Genomic DNA, 27660 nt, shown 5'->3' on the forward strand with positions numbered 1-27660 from the left:
TGCTAGGTTGGTGAGAAGCTGGGACAAAGCGACGGCAGCTCACTCCATCACGTGGATTCGATCTTACGACTGCTGGTATTCTGACCCTGCAGCACAAAGGCTTCTGTGGTGAATTATTACACTACCTTTCGGTATATCTTTTGATATAGTTAAAATGGTCATTAGGACATAGAACCTGTTGTTAATTTATTTGAATCCCAACAATGAAGAGAAGGACCATATTTTGAGAAGAACTAACTCAATGGCAGTACACATACTTTTCATACAGGTTCCAGGTCCACATTCAGTCTTCAGTCCCCAGCATCTCTACTGAAAAAAGATCATATAGCACAGAATGGGAGAGAGATGTCTTCCTGAAAAGCTAGCTTACCATGAGGTGCAGAAATGTGCTGATCAGAGTGTTGTGGTGCAGTCTGGCATCCCCTAACTTGACTTCTAGTTGAGCAATGAGACTTTTTTTTTTCATGCTCCACAACACACATTGAAAAGGAAGCCTCCATCTTGCTTGGCTTGCAGCAGATTGCAAAAGTGTTGTGTGTGGCGCTGAAGATAGATATTGTTGTTGTTTATGGCACTTTTGACACTGAGTCCTTGAGGCTGGGATAATGTGACTATCACACTACAGCCATTCAACAGAAATGTAGAATAAGAATGTTTCTGTTTGTCCTCTTTTCTGTTTCTATTCTATATAAAAGCAGAGGTTTCTGTCAGGAATTGTCAAAAGTCAAATACCAGATGCTGTGATACTGTTGGAAGAGAAATCTGATTGAATGCCAAATACAAAATATTCAGCAGATGACTCCACATCAGAATTGCCAAAAATTGGATCTGAGGAAGAAATATCTGATCTCAATGAGGGACAGAGTTTTTTTTTTTTCACTCTTTCAGCAATTTGCTGAAGTGGCCATTTGATCTTACATTTGAAATTTGTTTTAGTATTTATCACAGGTCTAAACTTTTGCAATGCACATAATTTATCCTTGTCACTTGATGGCATGACAAATTTACCACTTTCCTTACTTTTAGCTTACTTTTATCCCTCAAGAATATGTAAATTTTAAAATGCTAATTTTTGTATCAGATGTATCTATCTGTATATGTAGAATTAACTTTTAAAGAAACCTCTTTTAAAAGAAAACTGTGTACGAAAGTATGAAAGGTTTGAGGATCTGTTACAATCTTTTCAACATCTGTTCTGAAACCTAATATAATCATGCACTTAATTTTTTTAAAGCAAAGCAGGCTGCTTATATACTGCCCCACAGAGCTGAAAGCACTTTCTGGGAAGTTTACAATTTAAATATGCCTGCTACACAATGCCCCTCTCCTGCAAGCTGGGTACTCTATTTACCAACTTTGGAAGGATGGAAGACTGAGTGAACCTTGAGACAGCTACCTAGGATTGAACCCCAAGTCATGAGCAGAGTTTTGGCTGCATTACAGCAAATTTGCCACTGTGTCACAATACTCCATTTCATGCAGTGTCACTAGACTCTAGATCTATTATCATCTGATTCTCTCAAATATTTGGATTCCACTCCAAATATTTATTTACTTACTTTTAAAAAAAATACATTCCATCCTTTATCCATTAGGTTCAAGGATGAGTTGCAGCAGAAATCAGTAATACATTCTTTTGTACAATGACACACTAAAAATATACCACAATCTACCCAAAGACAGTTGTTGACAAGACATCTTATGAAAACAATCTAGGTAAGACAAGAGATGGGCACTAATCAGAAAAATGGTAATTTCATTTTGATTCATTATTCAGCAAGATTGATTACTTATGAATTACAAATTTATTATTTTTGTGATGAATGGACAAATCAATTTGTCAATTCAATTTTAACTTTAACAACCTAGAGACACAAAATTTTCAGAGAAGTTTCCCCATCTCTCCTCTACAAGCCCTGTATGTTTTGTAAGTTTGGATTTTGGACTTCTGACTTATACACCCATAAGAGGGCTCCACAGGAAATTTCTCCCTAGGCATCTAGAGACATCAAAATTACAGAGTAGCTTCCCCAGATTTTCTTCTACAAGTCTTCTAGGTTCAGTGAAAATTTGGTTTCAGACATCCATGTTATATACCCACAAAATGGGTCCCCCATGAAAGTGCCCTTTAGCAGCTGACTTAGAAAAACACAATCTTCCCCAAACTTGGAGGGATTATAGAGGAGAGGATGGAGAAGCTTCTCTGTGATTTTGGTGTGTCTATGTGCCTGGGGAAACCTTCCTGGGGTGGCTTGTTATGGGTGCATAGCTTGCACATTTGAAACACAATCTTCCCCAAACCTGGAGGGATTGTAGAAGAGAATCCAAGGAAGCATCTCTGCAAGTTTAGTATCTCTAGGTGCCTTGGGGGGGGAATATATAGGCAAACAAATCAATGAATCAAAAATTGCAAAAAATCATTGATTTGTGATTCATCGGAGGCATTGATTCGTACAAATCCAAATCAATTAATTAGCGATTTTCCAACAAATTGGGTGGTGTTTTTTTTAATTCATGCCCATCTCTACTCCTGACCTCTAATAAACGGAGGAGGAGGAGGAGGAGGAGGAGGAGGAGAAGAGGAGGAGGAGGAGGAGGAGGAGGAGGAGGAGGAGGAAGACTTGGTTTGTCAAATATTTGTTGCTATAATGAACAAAACAAGAATTCAGGTAGCTAATATATTCATGGCATAGCCTTGTTTGGCATGATAATTGCAAACACATTGGATACATTTTTAAATAACAAAAGATCTAGCTTTTTGAACATATTCAGCATGTGGCAGAGAATGACAAAGATGGTTGGTATCACTCACTCACTTATTCTGTGTGATATAAATAAAATATAAATAAAATAAATAAATAAATAAAATAATAATTACTCTTTGGTATCCACTGCAAACAAGCAAAGTCTCCCCTTCTACTCAAGCGACAGAGACCCAAATCCATTCAGTCTACCCTGAACAATGAGAGAAAGAGAGAGACTGCTAGCTTTGAGTAGTCTTGAATAAATAATAGTCTTAATTGGACCTTAACAACAATTTTAAATGTATGTAACTCACTTGGAATCTGGGCCATATTACTATATTTAGTGTGCCAGATTGGGTTGGCAGGAGTTTTCAATTATTCCCTGAGGGAAGGAAAAGCGGATAGAGATTAAAACCTATTTTGCTCTGTTAATCCTTTTTGTACTGTACATTCCCACCATATCTCTTGCCAGAAATTGACTTTGTGCTAGGAAAATCTCATGCCTTTCATCAGGGTGTTCAAATAACTCAGTGCACTTTTCCTTCCTATGTTAATAGGCAGAAGGAAAATAGTCCACTTTTAACACTGTGGTTTCAATAGTTATTCACTATAGGATAGGAAGAGGTCACTATCAGTGTTGCAAAGAGGTATGCATATTTCTGCAGAAAGCAAAGGGTAATAAACCGATTATTCTGCAAACAAATCTAAAGTCAACATAAATCTAAATTCAGCACTCTTAACAGTGAACATTTGGACTTTATTCCTTTTTTACCTTGTTTCATCTTCATATTAAAAAGCTTACATCAAATTTGTTAATAAGCTTGCAATCGAATTTATTAATAACACAACAATTCATATATTATTATTATTATTATTATTATTATTATTATTATTATTATTATTATTATTATTATTATTATTATTATTATTATTATTATTTGATTGATTTTAATTTTGCACTGGATATTGTAATTGGGATTCTCTTATTTTATAACATGGTATTTTGTATATGTAGTCTTTGTTTTAGAAGTCTGATATTATTTAGTGTATTTTCTGTTTTTCCCCCTTCTTCTTCTTCTTCTTCTTCTTCTTCTTCTTCTTCTTCTTCTTCTTCTTCTTCTTCTTCTTTTGATTTGACATGGAGCGGAAGGCCTGCCTGCCTGCGAGGGGCCCCTGAACATCCCGGTGATCACTGGTAGAGGGAGATATGGCATTGGCACAGTCCCTACTCATGTTAGAAGAACAATGAACAGATGTTTGACAGCTGTTCATTGTTCTGAGACTGTGTCCAACCCCCAGTACCGAGGTAGCCAGCCAGCCAGCCTTCCACTCTATCCCTGCTGCTGTTGAATGCCATGTCTGTGTCCAGTAAGGCCCAGGTAATTCACGACCTTATCCTGGAGGAGGATGCAGACCTGGCATGCATAACCGAGACATGGATTGGCGGGGAGGGGGGTCTTCCCTTGGCTCTCATCTGTCTGCCCGGTTATGCCGTCCAGCATCAGGGTAGACTGGAGGGGCAGGGGGAGTAGCCATTGTTTATAAATCCAGCTTACAGGTTACTAGGTGCTCCTCGGTGGTTAAGCCGGGTCTAGAGGCACTCCACGTGTCGATTGGGGCCAGGGATGGTATTGGGATTTTGCTGTGTTACCGCGCTCTCTGCAACCCAGCCACTTCCCTTCCAGAGCTGGCCGACTTTGTCTCCGCGGCATTGTTGGGATCCCCAAGGCTCTTGGTCTTGGGTGATTTCAACGTGCATGCGGGGGCCAGCTCTTGAGTTCCTGGAAACCATGGCTTCCTTGAACATGTCCCAACATGTCAACAGCCCCACCCATGTGGGTGGCCATACGTTGGACCTGGTCTTTTCCACCAATTGGAGTGAGTGTGGTCTGGTGGTGACCAACCTTGTGTCATTCCTCTTGTCATGATCAGATCACCATCTGGTAAAATGTAACATCTCTGTGGCTCTCCCCCCTTGCAGGGAGCAGGGACCTATTTCTATTGTCCGCCCTCGAAGACTACTGGATCCGGTTGGATTCCAGGATGCCATGAGAGGTGTTACGGCTGACCTGTCTAGCACTCCTGTCGACGTCCTGGTTGACAGCTGGTCTACTGCTGCCACCAGGGCCATAGACACGATCGTGCCCAAATGCCCTCTCCGGCGCAGAACTCGCCTGGCGCCCTGGTTTAACCAGGAGCTCCGAGCTCTGAAGTGACATAGGAGAAGGCTAGAGCGTAGGTGGAGGAAGAACCCAATGGATTATAATAGGATAGCTGTCAGGGTCGCAACTAACCTTTACCTGTCTAAGGTAAAGGCTGCTTGTCGAACTTACTTTGCTAACCGGATAAGCGAAGCATCCAACCAGCAGGCGGAGTTATTCCGTATAGTGTGCGACCTATCCGGAACTGTTCCTGGTGATAGGCCTCCCCCTAGTTTCTCACCTGACCAGTTTGTAGCCTTTAAAAAATCTAAAGTGGAGGCCATCCGCCAGGACCTCTCTCCTTTTTTGAACACAGTGAGTTGAGCAGAGATGTCCAGCGCTCTGTCTTGCCCGGGAACTTTCAACACCTTTCAGCCTGTCACACCTGATTCTGTGGCCAGGTTGCTTGATCGCTGTAGAGCCACCACCTCCTCCTTGGACCCTTGCCCGGCCTGGCTAATCAAAGCAGTCAGGCCGATAACAACAGAATGGGCCACTGCTATAATAAATGGGTCTTTCCTTGAGGGCAGGTTTCCTTCTGCCCTCAAGGAGACACTCATCAGGCCCATAAGAAAGAAACCTAGTTTGACGGCGGGTGAAATTGGCAATTATAGGGCCGTCGCCAATGTTTCTTTCATGAGCAAAGTGGTCGAGAGGGTGGTGGCTGACCAGCTTCAAGCACATTTGGATGAAACAGATGCCCTGGATCCATTTCAGTTGGGCTCCAGGTACTGAGACGGTATTGGTCGCCCTGTACAATGACTTGTTGAGGGAGGCCAACAGAGGTAAAATATCTTTGTTGGTCTTCTTGGCGGCCTTCGATACCGTTGATCACGGTATCCTCCTGGGGAGGCTCTCCGAGCTGGGTATCGGTGGCTTGGCTCTGGCCTGGTTCCGTTCCTTCTTGGAGGACCATCCCTAGAGAGTGCAGCTTGGGGAGAGTGTCTCGGCCTCGTGGAACCTCAAATGTGGGTTACACAGGGGTCGATTATCTCCCCAATGCTGTTTAACATCTATATGAGGCCGTTGAGTGGGGTCATCAGGGGGTGTGGAGCATCATGTCATCAATATGTCATCACTAGCTGCAGGTGATGCTGTCCTGTCCCTCCAGCGCTGCCTGGAGGCCATACTGCAATGGATGCAGGATAATGGGCTGAGGCTGAACCCGGACAAGACAGAAGTCCTGAGGGTGGGTGGCGCTGTGGCTGGTGGCTTGGGTGACTGTCTCTCATTGGGGGGGGGTGACCCTGGCCGCGAACAGTGGGGTCCGCAGCCTGGGGGCACACCTGGACCCAACACTCACCATGGAAACACAGGTGGCGTCGGTAGTCCGCACCACCTTTTTTCATCTTTGGCGGATTGCCCGGCTGCGACCTTACCTAGACACGGGGGCGCTCACTACTTTAGTACATGCGCTCGTAATCTCTAGATTAGACTACTGTAACACGCTCCATGTGGGGCTTCCTTTGAAGCTGATGTGGAAACTTCGGGTGGTGCAGAATGCAGCGGCCAGACTCCTTACTGGAGTGTGAAAATTCCAACATATCTCTCCTACTCTGGCCATGCTGCACTGGCTGCCCATTCGTTTCCGCGTTGACCTCAAAGTGTTAATGCTTACATATAAGGCCCTAAACGGTTTAGGACCTCGATACCTGGCGGAATGCCTGCTCCCACCTAGATCTACTCGGATCACCCGTACGAGCCAGGAGGTGAGGCTGAGGAGCCTAACGCCGAGGGAGGCCCGGAAGAAAAGGACACAAAATCAGGCCTTCTCGGCGGTGGCTCCTCGCCTCTGGAATAACCTTCCTCCGGTGATTCGTGCGGCCCCTACGCTCGGCACTTCAAGAGTCAATTAAAAACATGGTTATACGTTCAGGCCTTCCCTCCTGTCAATATTTAACTCTTTTTTCCCTTCTATATTTACTATTGTATGTGTTTAGACTGTTTGTAATATTCTTATGTTGTATTGTATACATTTCTGTTGGAAGCCGCCCAGGGAGGTCGACCAGACCAGATGGGCAGAATATAAATAAATAAATAAATAAATAAATAAATAAATAAATAAATAAAATTGCAAAAGCAATATAAGTAGTTATTTTATGTTCAGAATAGTCAGGCCTCAGGTCTGCAAATCACAATTAAAAATCATGATATGAACTCCTGCTGCTTTTACACTTGATTTCTGTGTGCAATCATGCTGTTCAACTTTGCTTAGTCTGTCTTGTCTCTCTCTCTGACTGCCAGGACAAGCTGAATGGTCTTATGTTTCTTTTAAAGACCAGAAGGGAGCATCACTCAGGATTCTAAGCTGTCTGGATATTACCCCAAATGGATTTCTATTCTTTATATCTTGAGGAGAGGGACCATGAGAGAGAGAGGCATAGAGAGAGAGAGAGATCCCAGCCAGACTACTGACAAGAAGACCATACACCAATAATTTTGGGTAAAGCACTATTCATGTAATATTTATTGATGAGACATAAGACATAGGATATAAGGCAAAAGATAAGGCCTCTCTTTCATACTTCCCATTCACACAAGATACTCACTCATCCAGAAGGCCCTTCTCTGAGGGTGATCAATCCTCAGAAAGGGTGATGAGGGTTGTTCCAGCGCTGTTCCGAAGCCTACCTGTCTTTTCCTGGGTCACCCTTCTTATAGGTCTTTTCCTTGTGGGCTGTGTTAATGGGCTAAACCTGGGCTGGCAGAAGCACACGGGGGGGGGGAACCCTGGCTTCCTGGGCAGATACAATCTCTTGTCATGCAGGAATGCTACCTTTCGCGTGTAGAGTTTGTTCCATCTGCCACAGACTTGACTTCAGCTAGCCTGCTTCCTCTTTCTAAAGCTTGCTTTCTCCAGTTTTAGTTATATTTGGACTTCTTGCTCCAGTTCACTTCCCTCTTGCCTGGGCACAACAACTGCAAAAATCCAAACCTTTGCCCACACAGATGTCTCTTATTAATAACGAAACTGTCTCTGCAACTTGCATTTTCTTTTGAAGCTCTGTATTAGGCACACTATCCCATCTTCTCTTGCAATTTCTCCATCTTCTTCTCAGGTCTGGGGTGCTGGTCTTTCTGGAACCCCCACACACATTGTCATACTCTGTCACTCATAACATGGATAGTCAGACATCTTTGGCTACTAATGAAAAGTCCTTGCTCTGTGTCTCTGTGTTTCTCATATAGTGGAAGACTGTAAATGAAGCAGGACCCTTCCTTATTCATGTAACCTTAGCCCTAGAGCTAAAATTCTTCCAAGGTGCAATTTTTATTATAGAAAATACATAGAATATTCCTTTACAGGGAGAAAGGCAGGGCATGTATGTATGTATAATTAAAAAATGTAGACTTTCAGTATCATCCTAGTTTACATCATTCGGAGGATATCCGATTTGGTGGGTTTGGGGAACAGTTTTCAGATCACTCGGGGGGGGGCACAGGGACCACCAAAACTGAAAAAATGAAAAACATAAATATGACAACAGCAACACCAACAAACCCAGAACCAGATGGAAGTTCCACTCTAATTTTGAAAAAAACTGGCATCTTAGGGTTTTAAATGCTCCAGGTGGGGAGAAGACTTGACTGCAGTATTTAAAACATAAATTACTGCTCCTGGCCAATTTCAAAAGTGGGAATTCAATTCTTCCTTCCTTCCTTCCTTCCTTCTTGTTGGGGGCTGTGGGGTATCAAAGGAATCTTATGAGCCAAGTGATGGAAAAACAGACTTTGGTCTCTATGCAGCCCCAGGATCACACTTGACCCTCTGTTATTTGATGCACTGTCACCTGTGGAGTAATGTTCCTATATTTCAGCTGGCTAGATAGCTCAGTTTAGGCATCTGACTGCAGAGCCATAGTTTGGGAGTCTGATTCTCTATTGTGCCTCCTGTGAGTAGAGCCAGGCAGTGTGACTATGGGCAAGCTGCACAGTTCCAGGGTGCTCCCAGAATAAAGGAACAGTAAACCACTTCTGAGTGCTCTCCACCTGGAAAACCCGGAAAGAGGTCACCATAAGTCTGAACTTACTTGACAGCACATGATTATTATTAGTATCATTATTATATCTCAGCCCCTTGTCATTTACATTTAGCATTCTGCACAAAACACTTAGCATAAAACAGAAGATTATACAATGAAATAACCCTTTAACTAATGTGGGGAGCTTTTTTGTATTTCCATAAATGTAACATGTCGGCATAATTCCCCCGAAACAAATCTGATCCAATGATAAAGATGTAAGTGACAATTCAGACTTGTTTTGTTAAAATAAAAACAAACCTGAGTTTTTTTTAAAAAAATTCAGAATTATTCATTTTTGTCACTAGGATGATTCTCAGTCCCAATAAATCTTAATATGTTGGGATTTTTTAAAAAGTCACATGGGATTTTTCAGACAAAACCAGTAGAGGGAAGCAAAAGTCTTCTGACACCGACCCATTGTTTTGACTTTGTGACATGTTGCTATCCCAAATTAGATTGAAACTTCGTTTAGGGTAGAAGAAAGTGAGCAGAAACCATTTGTGCCTGTTTATTAGTAGGTCTGGATGAAGATTTTCATATCAAATAAAATCCATGTGTAGGTAGGAATTCTTTGAGATACATAGTTCATAGGTCAAGAGGAGCTTTATAGAACATTTTTATAACACCAATGGATGGTGCAGCCTTTTTAAGCAACAAAACATGAGATGGCTATTTCCAAACTACTAACATACAACATGCATTCATTTTGTAAGCTAGTAAATGCCCATACATAATCATTGTATACAGTATCCTTCTGTATCTGAAGAGGAATAATTGAAAAGCAATTATTTGCAATGGCATGAAAGAACTTCAATTCTGTGTATAGTGCCCAGTCACATGGTTTAGACAATGACTTTGAATCATCATGTTAATTTTTTCTGATTTCTACCACCTGCATGGTATTATTGCTAATATTTTCAAGTGCAAATATTTGTTGTTGCTATGTGCTCTCAAGTCAAGGTCTTCAAAATGTCTTGTCCTCAACAATTCAATTCTTGCAAACTCAAGCCTTTGGCTTCCTTTAGGTAGCCAATACATTTCATATTTGGTCTTCCTGTTTTCTTGTTGCCTTCAACATTAACCAGCATTATTGGTTTTCCGGATAATCTTCTCTTCTCATGATGTGCCTAAATTAGGTCAACCTCAGTTTCAACATTTTTGTCTCCAATGGAAATACAAGTCAAAGATTCACATATCTGATGATGGGACAAGAAAGCCTCGGATTCTGAAAGAATTCTGAATACAAGGAGTTTTACTCTGCTCCAGTCTCACAAAATCATAGAAGTTGATGCACAATCTCTTTGTATGGGTAAGGAGCCATGGAATCCTCTTTTATACATGGTAATAAGAACACACACACACTGTGGATCATTTTGGAGGTGCTGCAGTTTCATGAATCTCATAGTGTGATCATATGGAGAAATAATGTAGATTGCAATTTGGACTGCTTGTGGAGTGATCTGGTGTGATCTATTTCCCAGCAATCACACAACACATAGTGAAATGCACTCCAGCTTACCACCAATCTGTGCCCAAGCTGGACCAAAAAGTTGCAAGCCTTCTACTTTTGGTGGCTGTGATTCCTCCACAGACAGAAGAGTGGCTTTGAAGCTGAACACGTCTGTTAAAGACACCCTTCCCTGTGCAAGGCATTACCTTTGCAGCCATCAGATTGCATGCTCAGTTGGTTACCACAGCTACCAATATTCCTACTAAACCAAGTGTCTTTTTACAATTATAAGAAGATTTGAGTCTTTTTAGTGGAAGAACTTCATTATCATTATCAACAGCAGGAGCAGGAGCATCACCAATTACGAGTAAATATAAGTAGGATTATTTGTGGATCATGTTAGACTTTCCCACAAGCCTTGTTGACATGAACAGAGGTTCAACAAAATAGATTTTGATGCTCTGAATAATACACAGTTTATTACAAATGAACAGTGACAGATTTGAGTTGTTTTTCTAGGTAGATGAAACCATTACTGGCTGCTGTGTGGTATGGAGTAAAATGGAAAAACATGAATAAGAATGTGATAGTATTTTAACAAAAATACCCACAAGAACTCAAAGGAGGTAGGAGCAGTGTTATAATTAAGGCAGGGCAAACCACTGGAAAGACAGTTGGCAGGCTTGGAGTTTTGTTTTACTCAGATTTTAGAAGTATCATCTGGTACCAGTTTAGGCCAGCGGCTGACTGGAATTCTAAATGTTTGTTTTTAAAAAGTAAGTCTCCAGCCTTTACAATACTAGAGATGCAAAATATATTTTGGGCTATTGTTTTGTGGGAATCAAGCTCTTCTGAATGATTAACCATGGTTCTGCAGGATCACATTTTATTATTTATTTAAAATATTTTTATCCTGCCTTTCTCCTTAAAAGGACACAAGACAGCCTTATAGGTGTTTAAATCAGAGACCATGTTGCAATGGTGGGGAAGCTTGGTCCCTAATTGGTTTCTAGAAAGAGATTTCAAACTATTTTATTTATTTATTTATTTATTTATTTATTTATTTATTTATTTATTTATTTATTGCATTTATATGCCGTCCATATAGACATAGTCAATGGTAAAGGAATCATAATGTCCTTTCTAAAGAAAAATTCTACATTTACATGTCTTGGTATGGCTCTTTTAACGACATACTTTTTCACGTAATTCCTCAACGAACAAGACCAGCAACTATTCTGGCTGAGAGATTCTGGTGCAGACCCAAAATAAATTTCTATGGTGCAGACCCAAAATAAATGTTCTTCTCTGCCTCTCAGGCTGCAGTCACACCACTAAAATGTTTCCAAGTTACTCCTCGTGAGTTTCGATCTTTTTTTGTGGTTCAGACAACACATGACATTTACCAGCTCTTTTGTTCCTCCTTCATGCTATAGCCACATCAAATCCAGCTGGCTGGGCCATTGCTACTATATTTGTTCCATGTTTCATCACACAGGAAAACTTACATTCCCTAGAGTGTGTACTACAAAATTAATTCATTTCCTTTACATCTGTATGTGGTCCTACCACCATTCAACTCATTCATTTTTTTTTTTAAATTTCGAATGGGAATGTTGGCACATTGGTATGCTTTGTCAAAAGAGCTGTGGGTTCTCCACCACTGATGGTAATGCAGCACAGAAACAGGAAAAATGCTCTAGATCAATATGTGGCCAGCAAGAGCTTCTATGAACACACTGATGTACCTGCAAAACATTTTTTTAAAGGGAGGGGAATGGGGGCAGAGAAATTTTACAAAAAGATGAAGAACTATGCCCCACTGCAGGGTTGTAGACAAACATACCACATCTAAAAATATGGAACGGTTAAAAAACACATGAACCACTATCACAGGATATATCTCACGTGACTACAATGCATGACTCTACACAGGAAGGAGAAAATGCGGGAAAATGGGGGAATTTCTTTAGTATGACCATGGCTTCAGTCACTAAAACTGTATAGCCATGGCAATGAAACAAAACATAGGTTAGGATTTAGGAATGAAGTGTCACATTGTATCAGGATGTACGTGTGCAAAAACTCAAATGTGGAAAAGATTAGACTAAGATATTTTCTAGTTACAAAAATATATTATTTCACCTGCTGTTTGCCCCCCACTTTCCCATGCATTTTTTTTTCATGATTAGATGACAGTGTTTAACTTATGGAGGATTTCTGTGGCATCCTCATATATCATTAGGACTTTTTTTCCTATCAGTAAAAACTAATAGTAAAAGCTGTTTCATGACAATATCACCAGAAACCTTTGTGTGTGGCAAAATGGTACAGTTTCTTTATTTTTCAGCACCAAGAACATAATTGCCTTGTTTACACATTTTACCCCTCTCTGTTTTATTCCAAAGCATACTCTCTAATGGGGCTTAGACTGAGATTCATGCCAAATAAACTTTGTGACGAGACAAAGACCTGAACGTAGGTCTTCCTTTTCCAAGTCCAACACTCTAGCCATTACAATATGTCAAACCAGTGGTACCGATATAAATTATGCCAAAGCTGACACATATTGATAAAAAAAACAATATCAGAATTAATGTGCTTATTTCCATAGTTGATACTTGATTTACCTAGTATGCTTATTAGGCTGACCTGATTTGGAGAACTGAAATATAGCAACCCTTGTAGCAAGAATGGATCCTGGAACCAATGGTCAAGCCCAGCATGGACCCACTCCATGAGTGAGCCAGGGCTGATTCAAGTGATAGATCTGGACAATGAAATACTATTTTAGCTAAGTACAGAATATGCTTCAATAATGGCTGAAAGGAGATCAATGGCTGACCATCTGAATGCATGGGGCATATTCATCCATGGCCTAAGGACTGATAGTAAGAGAAAAAGGCAAGGGAAAGAAGAGTGTTCTTACTTCCATTGCAACTCTACAGATGGTTAAGTATCAAGTAGTTAAAACCTCAGGATGCTGCAGTTTCCTGAAATAAAACATGATCACTTTACAATGATCAACGGCATTCGGCATGGCATTATATCACTGCATCTGGATTTTAAGTGTGATGTCAAAGTGGGAATTGTGGTGCCTAGCTTCTTTATAGCATGAGCCTGGAATGGTGAGCTGCTGTTGCTATGGCTGCGGTTTCATCTGCTGCATAGCTTCAGTTTTCTATAGCTAAAACGCTTCATGGAATATAAATTTCCACTGCAGCAGGAGCAGTGGGTAATAGTATAACAAAGCTGCCTAAATCCTTTCAGCTTCGTAATCTGATTCTTAGCCTCCCCCCTCCTCTTTGGCATTGTTTTCCCAAGCTTTATTTTAAAAAGTGAAATCACTCTCAAAGAAGACAAAACAGAAGTCTAATTGTGTGTGTGTGTGTGTTTAAAAAAATAATACTGAAAAGTACCTCCCTCTCCCCCACACACATACACCCGGTTTCTTCTTAATATTGCACAAAAAATAATATCACTGTTGGTTAAAATTCTGAACTTGTATATACCAGCCCATCATTTTTCTTTTCCCTGTCTTACTTTTCTTTTCTTTTCCTTTTTTTGGGGTTCTTGTTTCATAATGTTTTGTACCTCCTAGTTAAACATAATTGTCCTAAAGTTTTCAGTGCTGTACAGTGGTAAGTGCCAGGATTTAGCATGTATAACATTGTCTGAGGCATTTGTTCAGCTGTCTGTTGAATCCCCTGAAACTAATGCTCAGTCTCTATTAATGTCTCAGTCCCTGGAAACCGCAGCCTATTCTCTCCTATAATTAATCTTGCAGGTACTGCCTTGACATTATTGGTTCACCAGCAGAGCAGAACTGCCTCAGCCATCAATAATAATTCAACACATTAGGATGAGGCCTACATACACAGCCCACAGAGGTAGCCAAACTGTGTGAAATCTCTAGAATTCCTCTTGGTTGAGAGAGAGAGAGAGAGAGAGAGAGAGAGAGAGAGAGAGAGAGAGAGAGAGAGAGAGCATACGGGTATGATGTCGGATGAAGGGAAGCCTCTGTAAATAGAGCTAGTTTTTTGGGCACTGCTTGAAAATCTTCCAACAAGAAAGGTTTGAGTGCTCCTAGATGTTTTGCTTTATGCTTTGTTTCAAAATGTAAGCACGGCTTGGTACAAAATTTTTGTTTGTTGCAGAATCTTAATACCGAGACTGTAACAAATTGTCTTTCACAGATGTTGGGAACAGCAGAGGTAGGGGATTTATTACTCAATATTTCTGTATTACTGATTGGAACGTGAGGCGCATCCTCAATTCATCCTACTGCAGGGATTTTAGCGCTCTCTCTCACACCCAGCCTTTTTTTCTTTTCTTTCTCCTACAAAATTACGGGCAGCCAAAGACAATCTTTCTGGTTTTGTGTAGACAGCAGCTGTGCAATTTCAAGCAAAATGTTTGCTTTGATCCTCTTTCCTTTAATTGAAATCCACAATTATGAGATTTGCTTCTTTTATGTTTGCGAGTTTATTGGTTTAATCTACAAAAATGTGCTGTCTTGCTGTCTTGCACAGTTAAAGGCAACAGCTGGGCTTTAACTTGGAACTTAGATGACAAACTGGGAAGAGGTTTCCCTTTTCTGTGTCTGCTATCGACTGGGAACAAAGCCTTTTTCATCCAATTATTGGGCACTTGATCTTTTGAACAGGAGTGACGATGGCAACAATAACAAAAATTTGATATGGCCATTAAATGTAAACAACTGATCTTCACATTTTATGTAAAGAATTGAAAAAAATGGAATATTTCAAAGAGGAAAAAGGAAGTGCATGTGCGTTTCAATTTGGGACTCTCTTTTATTTGGAAATCATATATATAATACAGATATGTGCATATGCTTTGCTATCAGTACTCTAACAATGAACAATGTTAAGAGCACCACTCTATTTTTAAGCAATGATGTCTGTAGAAGTAAAACAAAGTTTGCTACATATATACCACTCCATCATGCTTAAAGCTCTCTCTGAGTGGTCTGAAAAGTATTTATGCAAGCTATACATTCATTATTTATGCAGGCTATACATTCACCCATTCGTTTCTTCATTGATTTCAAAGTATTAATGATGACACATAAAGTCCTAAATGGTTTGGAATCTCAATATCTAGTGGAACGCCTTCTCCCACCTAGATACCCAAATCACTTGCTTTAGCCAGGATGGGCGGCTGAGGGACCTAACGCCGAGAGAGGCCCACAGAAAAAGAACAAGAAATTGAGCCTTCTTGGCAGTGGCCCCTCACCTCTGGAACAATCTTCCCTCAGAAATTTGTCTAGCTCCCTTGCTGGGTGTTTTTCAGAGCAAACTCAAGAGCTGGCTCTTTAGGCAGGCCTTCCCTCCTGTCAATGCCTAATTTATTTATTGCCATCTTCAATTGTATTAATGCTGTTGTTGTTTTTTTATATTGTTATTATTTGGATTGTTCTTGGCTGCCTAGAGTAGGCTTTGGTCTAGATGGGCAGGGTATAAATAAATAAATAAATAAATAAATAAATAAATAAATAAATAAATAAATAAATAAATAAATAAATAAATAAATAAATCATCATAGGCATCCTTCAGTCTCAAGAGACTATGGTAACATGCTCTGAATCGAGGAGTGTCCTCTCCAGAACATGTAGCCCGGGTAAGGTAATGTGGAGGATAGGCTGTTACCCAAGCAGCAGATCCCCCCTCTCCACATTGCTGAAATGATCCAATGGAAAGGCAAGAGCCAATACAACTGGTTCCAGCAATGTCGCAGGAGTTGGCAGAACGACACATGCTGCCTTCGGGACTCCAGCTCCGGATTTTGCCTCGAGGTTAACTCCTGAAGCCTTTTCCATGAATTGATATAGCCACAAGGCAGTGGAGGTTTGAAATCAGAGTTTTCCTTCTCCTAGATGGGCTGCCTTCCACGGCTGACGAGCTCCACCTACACGGCCTGCTCTTTAATAGTGCAAAACTACGATCTGATCCTTAAAACTTTCCAGACTCCCACCCCTAGGCCCCACCCCCAGGCCATGTGGTCAGGAGACAAAAAGAAAGCCCAGGGAAAAAAAAAACTCAGCAAGGCATCCATGCAAACAGACCTGGCCTTCGCCCTCAGCCCAGCTTCCTAGGGAAAGGCTTCAGGGTCCTGGGACACGCTCTTTTATAGCAGGAAGTCCCACCCCTAGGCCCCACCCCCAGGCCATGTGGTCAGGAGGCAAAAAGAAAGCCCAGGAAAAAAAACTCAGCAAGGCATCCATGCAAACAGACCTGGCCTTCGCCCTCAGCCCAGCTTCCTAGGGAAATAAATAAATAAATAAATAAATAAATAAATAAATAAATAAATAAATAAATAAATCAATCAATCAATCAATCAATCAATCAATCAATCAATCAATCAATCAATCAATCAATCAATCAATCAATCAATCAATCAATCAATCAATCCCCCCGCCCCATGAGCTGGGACTTAATTTACCAACCTCAGGAGGATGAAAGTTTGAGTCAACCTTGAGCCAGCTATCTGAGCCCAGAATTGAACTCAGGTCATGAGCAAAGTTTAACCATTATGCCCTGAGGTTCCTAATGGATTTACGCAAGTTTAGCCATGCCATTGTGTTGCCATTGAATTATACCACTGTAACCCCCACCAGGGCTGCCACAGCTAAGGGTGCTAGCTGGAGTCTCAGGGAATTGCTCTTCTTCACGGACTGAGGCAGGGAGCTAAAAACTCAGAGTGACTGACATTATCGGAAGAAAAGGTTTGTGTGAGAGCCATCTTGTTGCCAAAGTCTTACGGAAGCAACACTGAATGCTGGGGAAAAAAACTCCCCATGGGTCAGCAAAAGTTTCTTGCAAGTCCCAAGAAGAGGATAGGACCTGGAAAAACTCCCCATGTATGGTGCAGGTAATACAAGGTGGGATGCATACCCTAGCAGAAGTGACAACAACCCCTGCATTGCTGGGGGAGTTCTGCTGCCTAGTTGGCCACTGGAAAACAAATCCCATCCCACCCCATTTCTGTGTTGCAAAATTACTCAGTAGCTTGGTTTCACTTGCACTCTCTAGTTGCTTAGCCAGATTCCTCTTATGCCTATTTCTGCAATGTACTGGGCCAGAAACAGTTGTATCCACCTCCAAACTTTTGCCTGCCCTACCTCTGTTACATCACAATGGCTCACATCTATAAAATCATATGGACCTGCCCTTTAAGTGTCAAGTGTTGGTCCCGAAATCTCAGAAGAATGGAATGCTGCTCACCTGGCAATCCTAACACCCCATGAGAGCTACTGAAAAGCAAAAAAAACTTTTGCTGCTTGTTACTATTGGATGCAAGTGAGAGGATGTGGTTTCATTTGTATCCTCCTTATAGACTTTTCATATTTTGCTGAATGCTTCATTGACTATGAGGGCCCTTGATTCCATTCAACGTAACTTTTCAGCAAAAAACACTAAACAAAACAAAAGCTCTATCATTTTTCTTCTGTTCTTCTCTTATTCTTTGAGCACAGAAAGGGGGGAAATGGGTCAAGTTGAGGACATGATGGGAGTAAATTAGGGCTTAGTCACTCTACACTTGCTCTGAAATTCTTCCTAATTCTCTCCCTTAACACCATAGTTGTACTAAACCAAACAATAGGTAGCAAGAAAAGAATGCACTCTGTCCAGAGTCACTTGAAAGCATCTACAGATGGGAAAATTTATCAGTTCTGCCTTCTCACTTTCATGATTTGAAAATGTTGTAAATTCTTCAATAATGAATAGAATCAATATTTTCACTGACAGATTCTTGCCAGATGCAATACGTAGGTCTTCCCAGCATGGCAAGGACTATAGTATATACCACCACACCACCATGAATGTAACCAACATTGTCTAATTTCAGAATATAAATAAGGTCAGAACTGGTGAGTTCTTAGATGGGCCAAGAAGGAATCCTGTTCAAAATTCTGTAGAGCTACTGTCAGCCAGATTTGACAGTAAGATACTAGCCCCCCTCTATTCAGCATCAATGCTATTGCTCAATAGAAATGAATACTCTGTATTGCTGCATTGTATCTACTTGTTTTATATGTGTTAGACATGAAAAGTCATTTTTTGGGGGGGATGGCAACCATAACTCAGCACAAACATCAATGCATCATGTGCTGTCTGTCTGTCTGTCCGTCCGTCCGTCCGTCCGTCTTTTTTTAACTTCCAAGTTCTTTCCATTCCAAACTTGAAGTACATCTCTAACTGTAACTTTTCCCCATCTCCATTATACATACATGCCGTCCCCCAAAAAGGGCCAATGAAAGAAGCAGAAACATTTACTTCACATTTTGCCTTTCTGAACTCTGTGAGGCATACTTTCAGATAAGCATTTATTGACTTTATCTTTAAATTGAATATACCATCATTAGAGTCATACAGGTATTGATGACTTTGCTAGGAGGTGCAAGAGATGTGAAAATTAGGGTTGATGGTCCATAAGACTTCTCAGTAGCATTGCAAAGTAGTGAAGGAACAGGACATGAACCTTAGAAAACTAGAGCAGAATTGGCTAACTACTTGCCATTTGACCTAATCTTCCCTTTAAGGGCAATCCACTGGACTGTATGTGTGGAAGATTGATGGCACAATTATTCAGTCACCTAGTTTTAGCCACGAGTGTAAGGATGATTAAGACAAGGCTAAAGAAGTTTAAAAAGAAATATATGATAAATTGGAAAGGAGGAGATTGTATGGTAGGAGCCATAATCCTCAGGCTTAAGTGACTGAGAGAGGAGAAGACCAGGACTGATGGTAGATTGGCTTGAATAAATGAGTGTTCTTGAAGACGTAAAGTAAGTGAAAGGTTTAAATAGGAACACTTCCCTTGTCTTCTAATAATTCAGTGATTTAAAATTAATTAAGAACCCTCGTTTAACTCAAGTGAAAGAACAATTCTTCAATCTTAAACTTTTTCAGTCACCCACAATTGCCTGGTTTTCAGACTACTTCCCATGTGGTAACAAATGGGGAGAGCAGAGCCTTTGCTACTAAGAAAACTCCATGTTAATGTCTACATACGTAGAACTTCAGGGTTAAATCAATATCCCCAAGTCCAGAGGGTTGAATCCAAATACCTGAGTCCAGATGCCTCTGGCAAGGCCTTCTATAGATAGGCTTCATAATACTCACAGATCCAGGAGAATCTTGCTGCAGACCCTGTTAAGCCCTTTGCCCTATCTGAACGATGGCATTTTCCTCATATCTGTTGCCATGAAACGCTGGACAATTCCTGATTTGATGGTAACTCTAAGGTTTCCTTAGAAATGTGAAAAAGGGGTAATGCATGGTAAAACTACCCTAATCACACACCCAAAGTCCTTCTTCTTGTCATTTCCAGTACAACACTGTTGAAATCTTTTCAATACTGTATTTTTCAATATTGAAAAATATTTGTTTAATGTAGTGAAAAGAAATACAATAAATCAGGTGAACAACCCTTTTTAAAGAAACAAACCTTTAAAAAAAACATGTTAAATGTCTGGAACAGATATAAGAAGAAGTTATGTTCCTTTGTTATTGTTTAGTCGTTGTCATGTCCGACTTTTCCTGATTCCATGGATCAGAGCACGCCAGGCCCTCCTGTCTTCCACTGCCTCCCGGAGTTGGGTCAAATTCATTTTGGTAGCTTCGATGACAATGTCCAACCATCTCGTCCTCTTCTCCTCTTGCCTTCACACTTTCCCAACATCAGGGTCTTTTCCAGGGAGTCTTCTCTTCTCATGAGATGGCTATAGTATTGGGGCCTCAGCTTCAGGATCTGTCCTTCCAGTGAGAACTCAGGGTAGATTTCCTTCAAAATGTCCCTTTACTTCACCACTAAAATTAGTGACTGAAATAGAAAATTTCCCAGCAAATTTGAAGGGTTTAGCAGATTTGTTTCAGGATAAAAAAGTTGCCAGATTGAAGGACTGGATGATTCAAATGAGATTGAAGGATCACATTATAGTTAAACTTCAAACTAATAAACTACCATGGTATAATTACATCCAATTAGATAGTTGGACAAATGAATGATTGAAGACTAATGGCAAATGTAGAGAATTAAGTATGAACAATTTCTATCATCACATGAAGACATGCAGAAAGATGCTTTGAGGAAGGTAGTAGTAAGTAGAATTTATAACCTAATTTTGGAACAAGAGGAAAAATAGACTGGAATAGAAGGTTTGAAATCAATTTGGGAACATAATTTAAAGACAGAAATTAAAACAGAGAATTGGACAAATATTGGAAAGATGAGAGTTTTAAAATTAATGTTGGTAAGAATAAAGGATTTTTTTTTAAAATTAGTTTAAAGTGGTACATGACTCCAGTGAAATTGAACATAATAAATTCAGACTATTCTAAGGCCTGCTGGAAATGTGATGAACGAATTGGCACATGTTATCATATGTGGTGGGAGTGTAAATTGATCCGTAAATGTTGGAAATTGATTTTTAAGGAAATATGTGATATATTTGGAAAAGATATAGAAAAATTTTAAAATTGCTTTGCTGTCAATTTTTGATAAGATAGAACTTAATTAGCCGCTCAGAGTGGTCACATAGGCCAGGTGGGCGGGATACAAATCAAATCAAATCAAATCAAATCAATCAATCAGTCAATCAGTCAATCAATCAATCAATAAATAGTTTTATGACAAGTGCTAGAATATTAATAGCTAGATTCTGGAAAGATAAAAATGATATTAAATTAGAAGATTGGTATAATGAAGTATGGGACATTGTCTTAAATGATAAATTGACTACTGAACTTAAGATGAAAAGAGGGGAAATAAGTTTAAACATTTGTTATGCTGTTTGGGGTAGACATATTGAATTTATGTTAGTGAAAGGAAAGGGGAAAGCCTCTAAGCAGCAATCAATACAATTTTGAAAAGGAGGTTTGTAATAAAAGTATTGCTCCAAAGGGTCCCATGAGTATGGAGGTACACTGTGTTTTAGACTGTATTAGTATGTATTTTGTATTCTTATATTTCTTATTTTGTATTCTTATATTTTAAAAAATAAAATAAAAAACATTGTTGAAATCTTGTTGCTTAGCGTAGCAAGATGTATTAGAGTAGGCCCACTGAATCTGTGGAGATTTGGTGAGTCAACTCATCCAACAAGTTATGTTGATTCAAATGGACCTACTCTAGTTGTGACTTACTATGCTAAAGTCAGTAGCAGCTAGAATAGGCTCATTTGAATCAATGGAACATAGGGAGGAGTTAACTTACCAAAATCTCACTGATTCAGTAAGCCTACTCTACTGCAATTTACTATGCTAAGCAATAAGATTTCAGCCACTAAATAGTACATCATTCATTAAGTGTTTGTCTAGTTGCATTCTAAAATGCTGCTGTACAGAATGTGAATTTCAGTAGCTGTGAATGTTCAAAGTGGGCAAACAGCTTTATCATTTAATGCCTCTTTTTTCTTGTCTCATATCTAATTAGCATACACACCGTCTGGACAGGTAGCAATTCTCATTACATGATAATTTCTGTTACATTGAGATTTCTCTCAGTTTAGGGATCCAGACAAGAAGCAGCAAAAGCCAAAAAGTAATTTTCCAATTTATTTTACTTAATCAAAATCCAGTTCAGAACAACCCCCATGTTAACAATGTTTTAGCTACCTTTTTTGCCCTAAAACAAATTACAAAATACTTTCAAAAAACAAAAGACAGAAATGAAAGTGTGAATTCATACCACTATTAATTCTGCTACACTATCAATACTTCTTGTATTGCTATCACATACACATAGACACATAGACATGCAAAATTAATAAACATGGTAGCTTCAAACAAATCACACTAACCACAAGTTCTTCCTCAATGTACTGCCTGACCCATATTTTCCCTCCCTGAAGAAGCACATCTCTTTGGCCATTTTGTCTCATGCTGAATTTGTCTCATGCAGAAAAACATGGAGTATGTTGGATGGAAGGGGCATATGTTCTGTCCTACATTAATTCAAAATTGAAATTCAGGTTGATGGGTGAAGAAAAAATAAATATTTCCATTGCAAAATATAGCTACACCTGTACATTTTCCTTTCATCATTAAAGAAAGCACTTCAGGTCTGATTTGGGGGCTAATTTTGACCCAGTTTTGAGCAATTATATCATTATGCATGCAGGAAAAGTGAGCAGTTTTCTCTTTTTCACAAAACACCCTTTGTTGAAATTCATGAAAGCTGTATTCCATCAGGGCAACATTTTGAAGTCACTGTGGGTGAAACATCAAATTACCAGCAGTTATGCAAATGCTAATTATTTGTCAAAGATAAATAGATAAACTCACAGCGTTAGCATGATGGTTTCCGAAAATGCAGAAGAATGACATTGTGAGCAAGAGAGGGATATGCAAAAGGAAGGGTGGGTGAGAGAAGAGACTATCCACATTAACACATGAAAGAGGTGGTAAGTATATGTCACGGTTTCCCATGCATTAGACATTCTGAATTACAGGCGCTGTTATGTAGTTATTCAGATAAGCACTTGGACTTTGAAGGTGAGTGGCTGTTCTCATTGCTAGTTCTCTGGTTACAGAACTGAAGAGTGGGGTGCCCAAATAAAAGAATATTTTTCATTGATCCCACATCTCTGTTTCAAAAGGGTCAGCACGGTCACCCATGCTTTGATCTACAAAAGAAAGACTACATTCCGCTGCAGTTTTTGGGGAGCAGGTCCTCCGAAGGTGGTTTAGAATAAATACTGTATACCCACCCAACACAAAGCTGTGGATCAAATACTATTGACCGTGTAGGTCCAGTTGTGTGTGGTTTCTGCAACAAAATATGACTCCAGGAAGCCATTCTTGTGCAGGATAGGGTTTTATTTTTTAAGTTTCACTGAAGTAGAATTCAGTGAACAGAATGTTTGTGGGAGAAGGTGATGGGAACGCTGCTTCAGTTTCATAGGTTGTGCATTCATTCCCAGCCTCATTTCCATGTGTTACTACTCATTTTTAAGCTCCAAAAATTCATCAGATGATACAGCATCAGGTGAAATGGTGTTAAGGGGCATCAGTAAAATAAATTAAAGGGTTGGTGGACTTTTTTTTTTTTTTAAATAGAGTTTAGGCTCATATGAAAGCCATAAGAGAGATAGTTGAGCAGACAACTTTAGGGAAGGAGCAAGAGTAGGACTAAGCTTGACCCTCTCCTCTGGTGGACTATTGTGATGTGAATGAGAGCCCAATTAACACATGAAAAATATATTTCACAGCTTCACATGCATAAGTCATTTTCAAGGGCCACATTCTTACAACCGCAGTCACTCCTTAAAATAATATGTTTTGATATGGCAGCTTTGTAACCGAATCCCTGGGGATACAAATACAGAGTGTGGCACCACAGGTGCTGCAGATGTCCATTCCCACCACCCAGAACCAGCCTGGTCCACTCACAGGGCTTCACATGACAAGTGCCTCCATTGTCAGTAACATTGTGTCAATCGCAGAAGTAGCCTGAGCGGTGCTTCCCCTCCTCCCTGTGCTGCTGACCACTCGGGCAGGGAGGTGGGGTGACGGGACTCCCCACTCAGCTGCTGTTACCAATGATGGACACATGCACCACGCAAAGTCCAAAGAGTAGACCTGTCTGGTTCTGGATTGAGGTCCAAAGGGCCCGACCAACTGTGATAGTGATATTTGCATTCATCTCCCCTGGGAGATGAATACAAATACCTCTTCTCTAAATGTGCTCCTGAACTGTTGAGGTTTTAAAGATGACTAGTAACTGTTACATACAGCACTGATGTTACCTGTCTGTCATGGGTTTGGAGGGAAAGTTCCATCCTATGGGGAGTGGAAGGCGGGACATCAGGAGGAGGGGCTGTACTGTATAAATATGTGATGCCTGTGGTGAAAGAGAGACACTAAGAGACACTGTGAGACACTGGGAAGTGACGAAGCAGCAGCTGGGAAGAAGAAGCTGTTGTGGGAGTCTGTGTGTCAAACAGGGTACTACTGTGTGTCAGAGTACCAACCTGATAGGTTCAGGTGTCTGTGGGTTAGCCAGAACTGATAGGTTCAGGGTCTGTGCTTCAAGTTAAGGGTTCTGGGTGAACCAAACTGTATGCTTGTATGTGTGAGAATAAGCCACGTTACTTTATTTTATTCACCTGATTGTTTATTTTGCCTGTGTGTGTATTTAAAATAAACCTTATTCTTTGTATTGTTTAAAAATCCATCCCTGGTCTGTGTGACTTCTTACAGGGAATGGTTGGTGGCAGCTTAGTGTAACTGTGTGACATATCCCAGTAGGTCTGGGTTTGTCACATTGATTGGTGTCCAGCGTGTGGGATACGACTGGTCCAGTTGTCCAGCGGTCCAGCAAAGCCTTGGCAAGTGTGCCCAGAGCAAGGGGGGTCTAGTCAGGGACAGTCTGAGGCGCGTAGGTAATCTTCTAGGTGTACCTCACGGGGAGGTGCGCTAGTAGAAGAACGTGCCAACTGGGGAGACTTAGATTAAGGTGCTCTGAGGCAGCCTAGTTTTGGCGGGAAAAAGCTGAGGCAAAACTGCGTAGTAACAGTGATCTAGCTTGCCAGCTGAGAGGCCCAGCAGAGGGGGGTAGGCTCTGACTCGATACTGTTGCAAGCTAGTGCTGAAGAACAGCAGCAATCTCTAGGGAGAGCTGGTTCTGAGGCAAGAAGGAAAAAAGTGGCCGTTTTATTTTGAGGCTTGACTTTTAAAGCAGCCTGTTCTGAGGGGGGATTATGCCCTTGACTCGAAGCCAGATGGCAGAAATGAGTGATGTGAAAGACCCCCAGATTGACCAAGGTTCTGAGGATGAATTTGGCTCAGTGCAGGGTGACAGCACAGGAGAGCAGAACCCAGAACTTAGAAAATTGCTCATAGCCCAACAGCATGAACTGAGGATGAGGCAATTGGAAAAAGAAGAAAGATTAGAGAGGGAGAGAATGGAAATGGAGAGGGAAGAAAGAATGGAGAGAGAGAAAATTGCTCTGGAAAAAGAAAGAATGGCGTTTGAATTAAGAAAATTGGAAATGATGAACCAGAACAATAATAACAATAGGGATTCTGAGGGAGGCCAACTGTCTAAGGCTGACCTGAAGAAATTCCCTGTGTACCACAAGGGAGATTGTCCTGAGGTGTTCTTTTCCTTAGTGGAAAGAGCGTTTGTGGACTTCTCAGTGAGGGAAACTGAGAAGATGACCATCATGCGATCTTTAATCAGTGGTAGCCTGGCTGAGGTTTATGCCGAGATGCCTGAGGAACTGATGAAAGATTTTGCAGAGTTTAAAAAACTGGTGTTTGCCAGACATGGGATAAATGCAGAGCAGCTGAGACAAAGATTCAGGTCCCTCACCAAGAAACCAGAACAGACTTTTACCCAAGTGGGGGCCCAATTGGTGAGGCTGCTTGAGAAATGGCTATCGCAGGAGGGAACAGAGACCTATGAGCAGCTTAAAGACTTGATAGCGCTGGAACAGTTCTATTCAGTCCTGCATGGGGAATTGAAATTCCAGGTGAGGGAAAGGAAACCGAAATCTGTGGCAGCAGCCGCAGAGATTGCAGATTTTATTTCCCAAATAAGAAAGCCCTTGGGTGAGGGGAAATCTGTAGGTAAACCCAAAGAAACCTACAGCAAGTACTCTCAGGGACCAGGGAAAAGCCAGCAAGGGGGAGGGGCCCATGGTGAAGGGAAGCCCTCAGACATGAAACTAAGACCTCAGATTTTGGAGGGAAAACCAAAACAAGATGAGAGAGAATCAAAATACACCAGAAAATGTTATTTCTGTCAGGGAAAGGGTCATCTAATCTCAGAGTGTGAGAAATTAAAGCAGCTAAAAGGAATGGTGCCTCAGGAGTCTAGTAGAACCAAGCCAAAAGCTGTGTTCTGTGTCCAGAAAGAGCAAGGCTCAGTGTCACTGAGGGAGCCTGTTGCCATGACTACTCAGTCTGGAACAGCTACCTCTGCTGATCAGGCTGAGGAAAATGGTCCTCTTGTGGAGGTAAAGCGCTGCTTGCTGATAAAAACAGATTCTCAGTTGTTTGAGACAGCAGGGGTGGACGTAGGAATACTTGACCGTCAGTATAGGGGGCTGCGGGACACTTGTTCCCAGGTAACCCTGTGCCATCCAGATATTATTCCTAGGGAGTTTATAATCCCAAATGAGAGTATGAAGGTGGCAGGGATTGAGGGGCAGGTAATCTCTCTGCCAGTAGCAGAGGTACCTGTCAACTTTCAAGGCTGGAGGGGAGATTGGCGGCTAGCGATTTCATCGACTCTGCCAGCAGCCGTGCTCGTGGGAAATGACCTGGCTGAACATGTGAAACGGGTGCTAGTGATTACACGCTCACAAGCCACCACGGGGACAGTTCAGGGGGGTAATGATGAGCCAGAGACGGAAGCAGAGGGGAGTTCAGAAGCTGTGGTGGAACCCTTAACCACAGACAGCAGATTTGGACAGGAGCAAAAGGCAGACGCCACTCTCCAAAAGTGTTTTGAACAGGTGACTGACGCCCAGCTAACACCTGAAACCCCAGTGAGATTTCTGGAGAAAAAGGGGATTTTATATAGAGAAACCCTGAGGAATATCTCAAAAGGGGGAGATGGGATCAGAAGTCAGCTGGTGGTACCTGAAAAGTATCGCCCCATGATCTTACAAAGGGTCACTCTGACATGTTTGCTGCACACTTAGGGGTGAAAGGGCCCCTTGATTTGATCAAGCAAGATTGGGAGCAGATCACCCAGGATGACCCACAAGACGTTGTGACTTACATAGACACCTTGATGAATGACCTAAGGAGAAATCTAGAGCTGGCAGCAGAAAACCTGCAAGCGCAGAAGGTCAGACAGAAAACATGGTATGACCACAAAGCTAGAGAGAGGCACTTTGACCCAGGGGAGGAAGTGCTTTGGCTTAGGCCCTGCAGAGAGAATAAGCTGCAGCTCAAATGGGCAGGACCATATAGGGTCATTTCCAAGATGTCAGACCTGAACTACCTAATAGAGCAGGAGGAGAACCAAGCAAGGAGGGTGGTTCATGTGAATGCCCTAAAACCCTACTACCGAGGGGAACAGAGGGTTTTATTCGCGATAAAAGCAGCTGAGAGTGAGGAAGCTGAATTACCCTTCTGGGAGGGTAGAGGGGAAGTAAAATACAACCCAGAGGAGGTAAAGATCAGTCCTGCACTCACCCAAGACCAGCAGCAAGAACTAAAAATGCTGCTTAGTAAATATCAACAGGTGTTTTCCAACAAGCC

General features: G+C 41.1%; 1 protein-coding gene across 1 annotated transcript in view; it reads left to right on the forward strand.

Annotated features, from left to right (window-relative positions):
• The window catches only part of LOC144588723 (uncharacterized), a 168474-nt gene extending 141340 nt beyond the window's left edge, over positions 1 to 27134 (forward strand). Inside the window, exon 2 of the mRNA XM_078392042.1 lies at positions 25028 to 27134. Within this exon, the coding sequence (XP_078248168.1) occupies positions 25146 to 27095 (1950 nt within the window). The 5' untranslated portion in view covers positions 25028 to 25145 and the 3' untranslated portion in view covers positions 27096 to 27134. The remainder of the gene's footprint in view (positions 1 to 25027) is intronic.
• The last annotated feature ends 526 nt before the right edge of the window (positions 27135 to 27660 follow it).

Source organism: Pogona vitticeps, chromosome 1, assembly GCF_051106095.1.
Source record: "Pogona vitticeps strain Pit_001003342236 chromosome 1, PviZW2.1, whole genome shotgun sequence".
NCBI classification, from domain to species: Eukaryota; Metazoa; Chordata; class Lepidosauria; order Squamata; family Agamidae; genus Pogona; species Pogona vitticeps.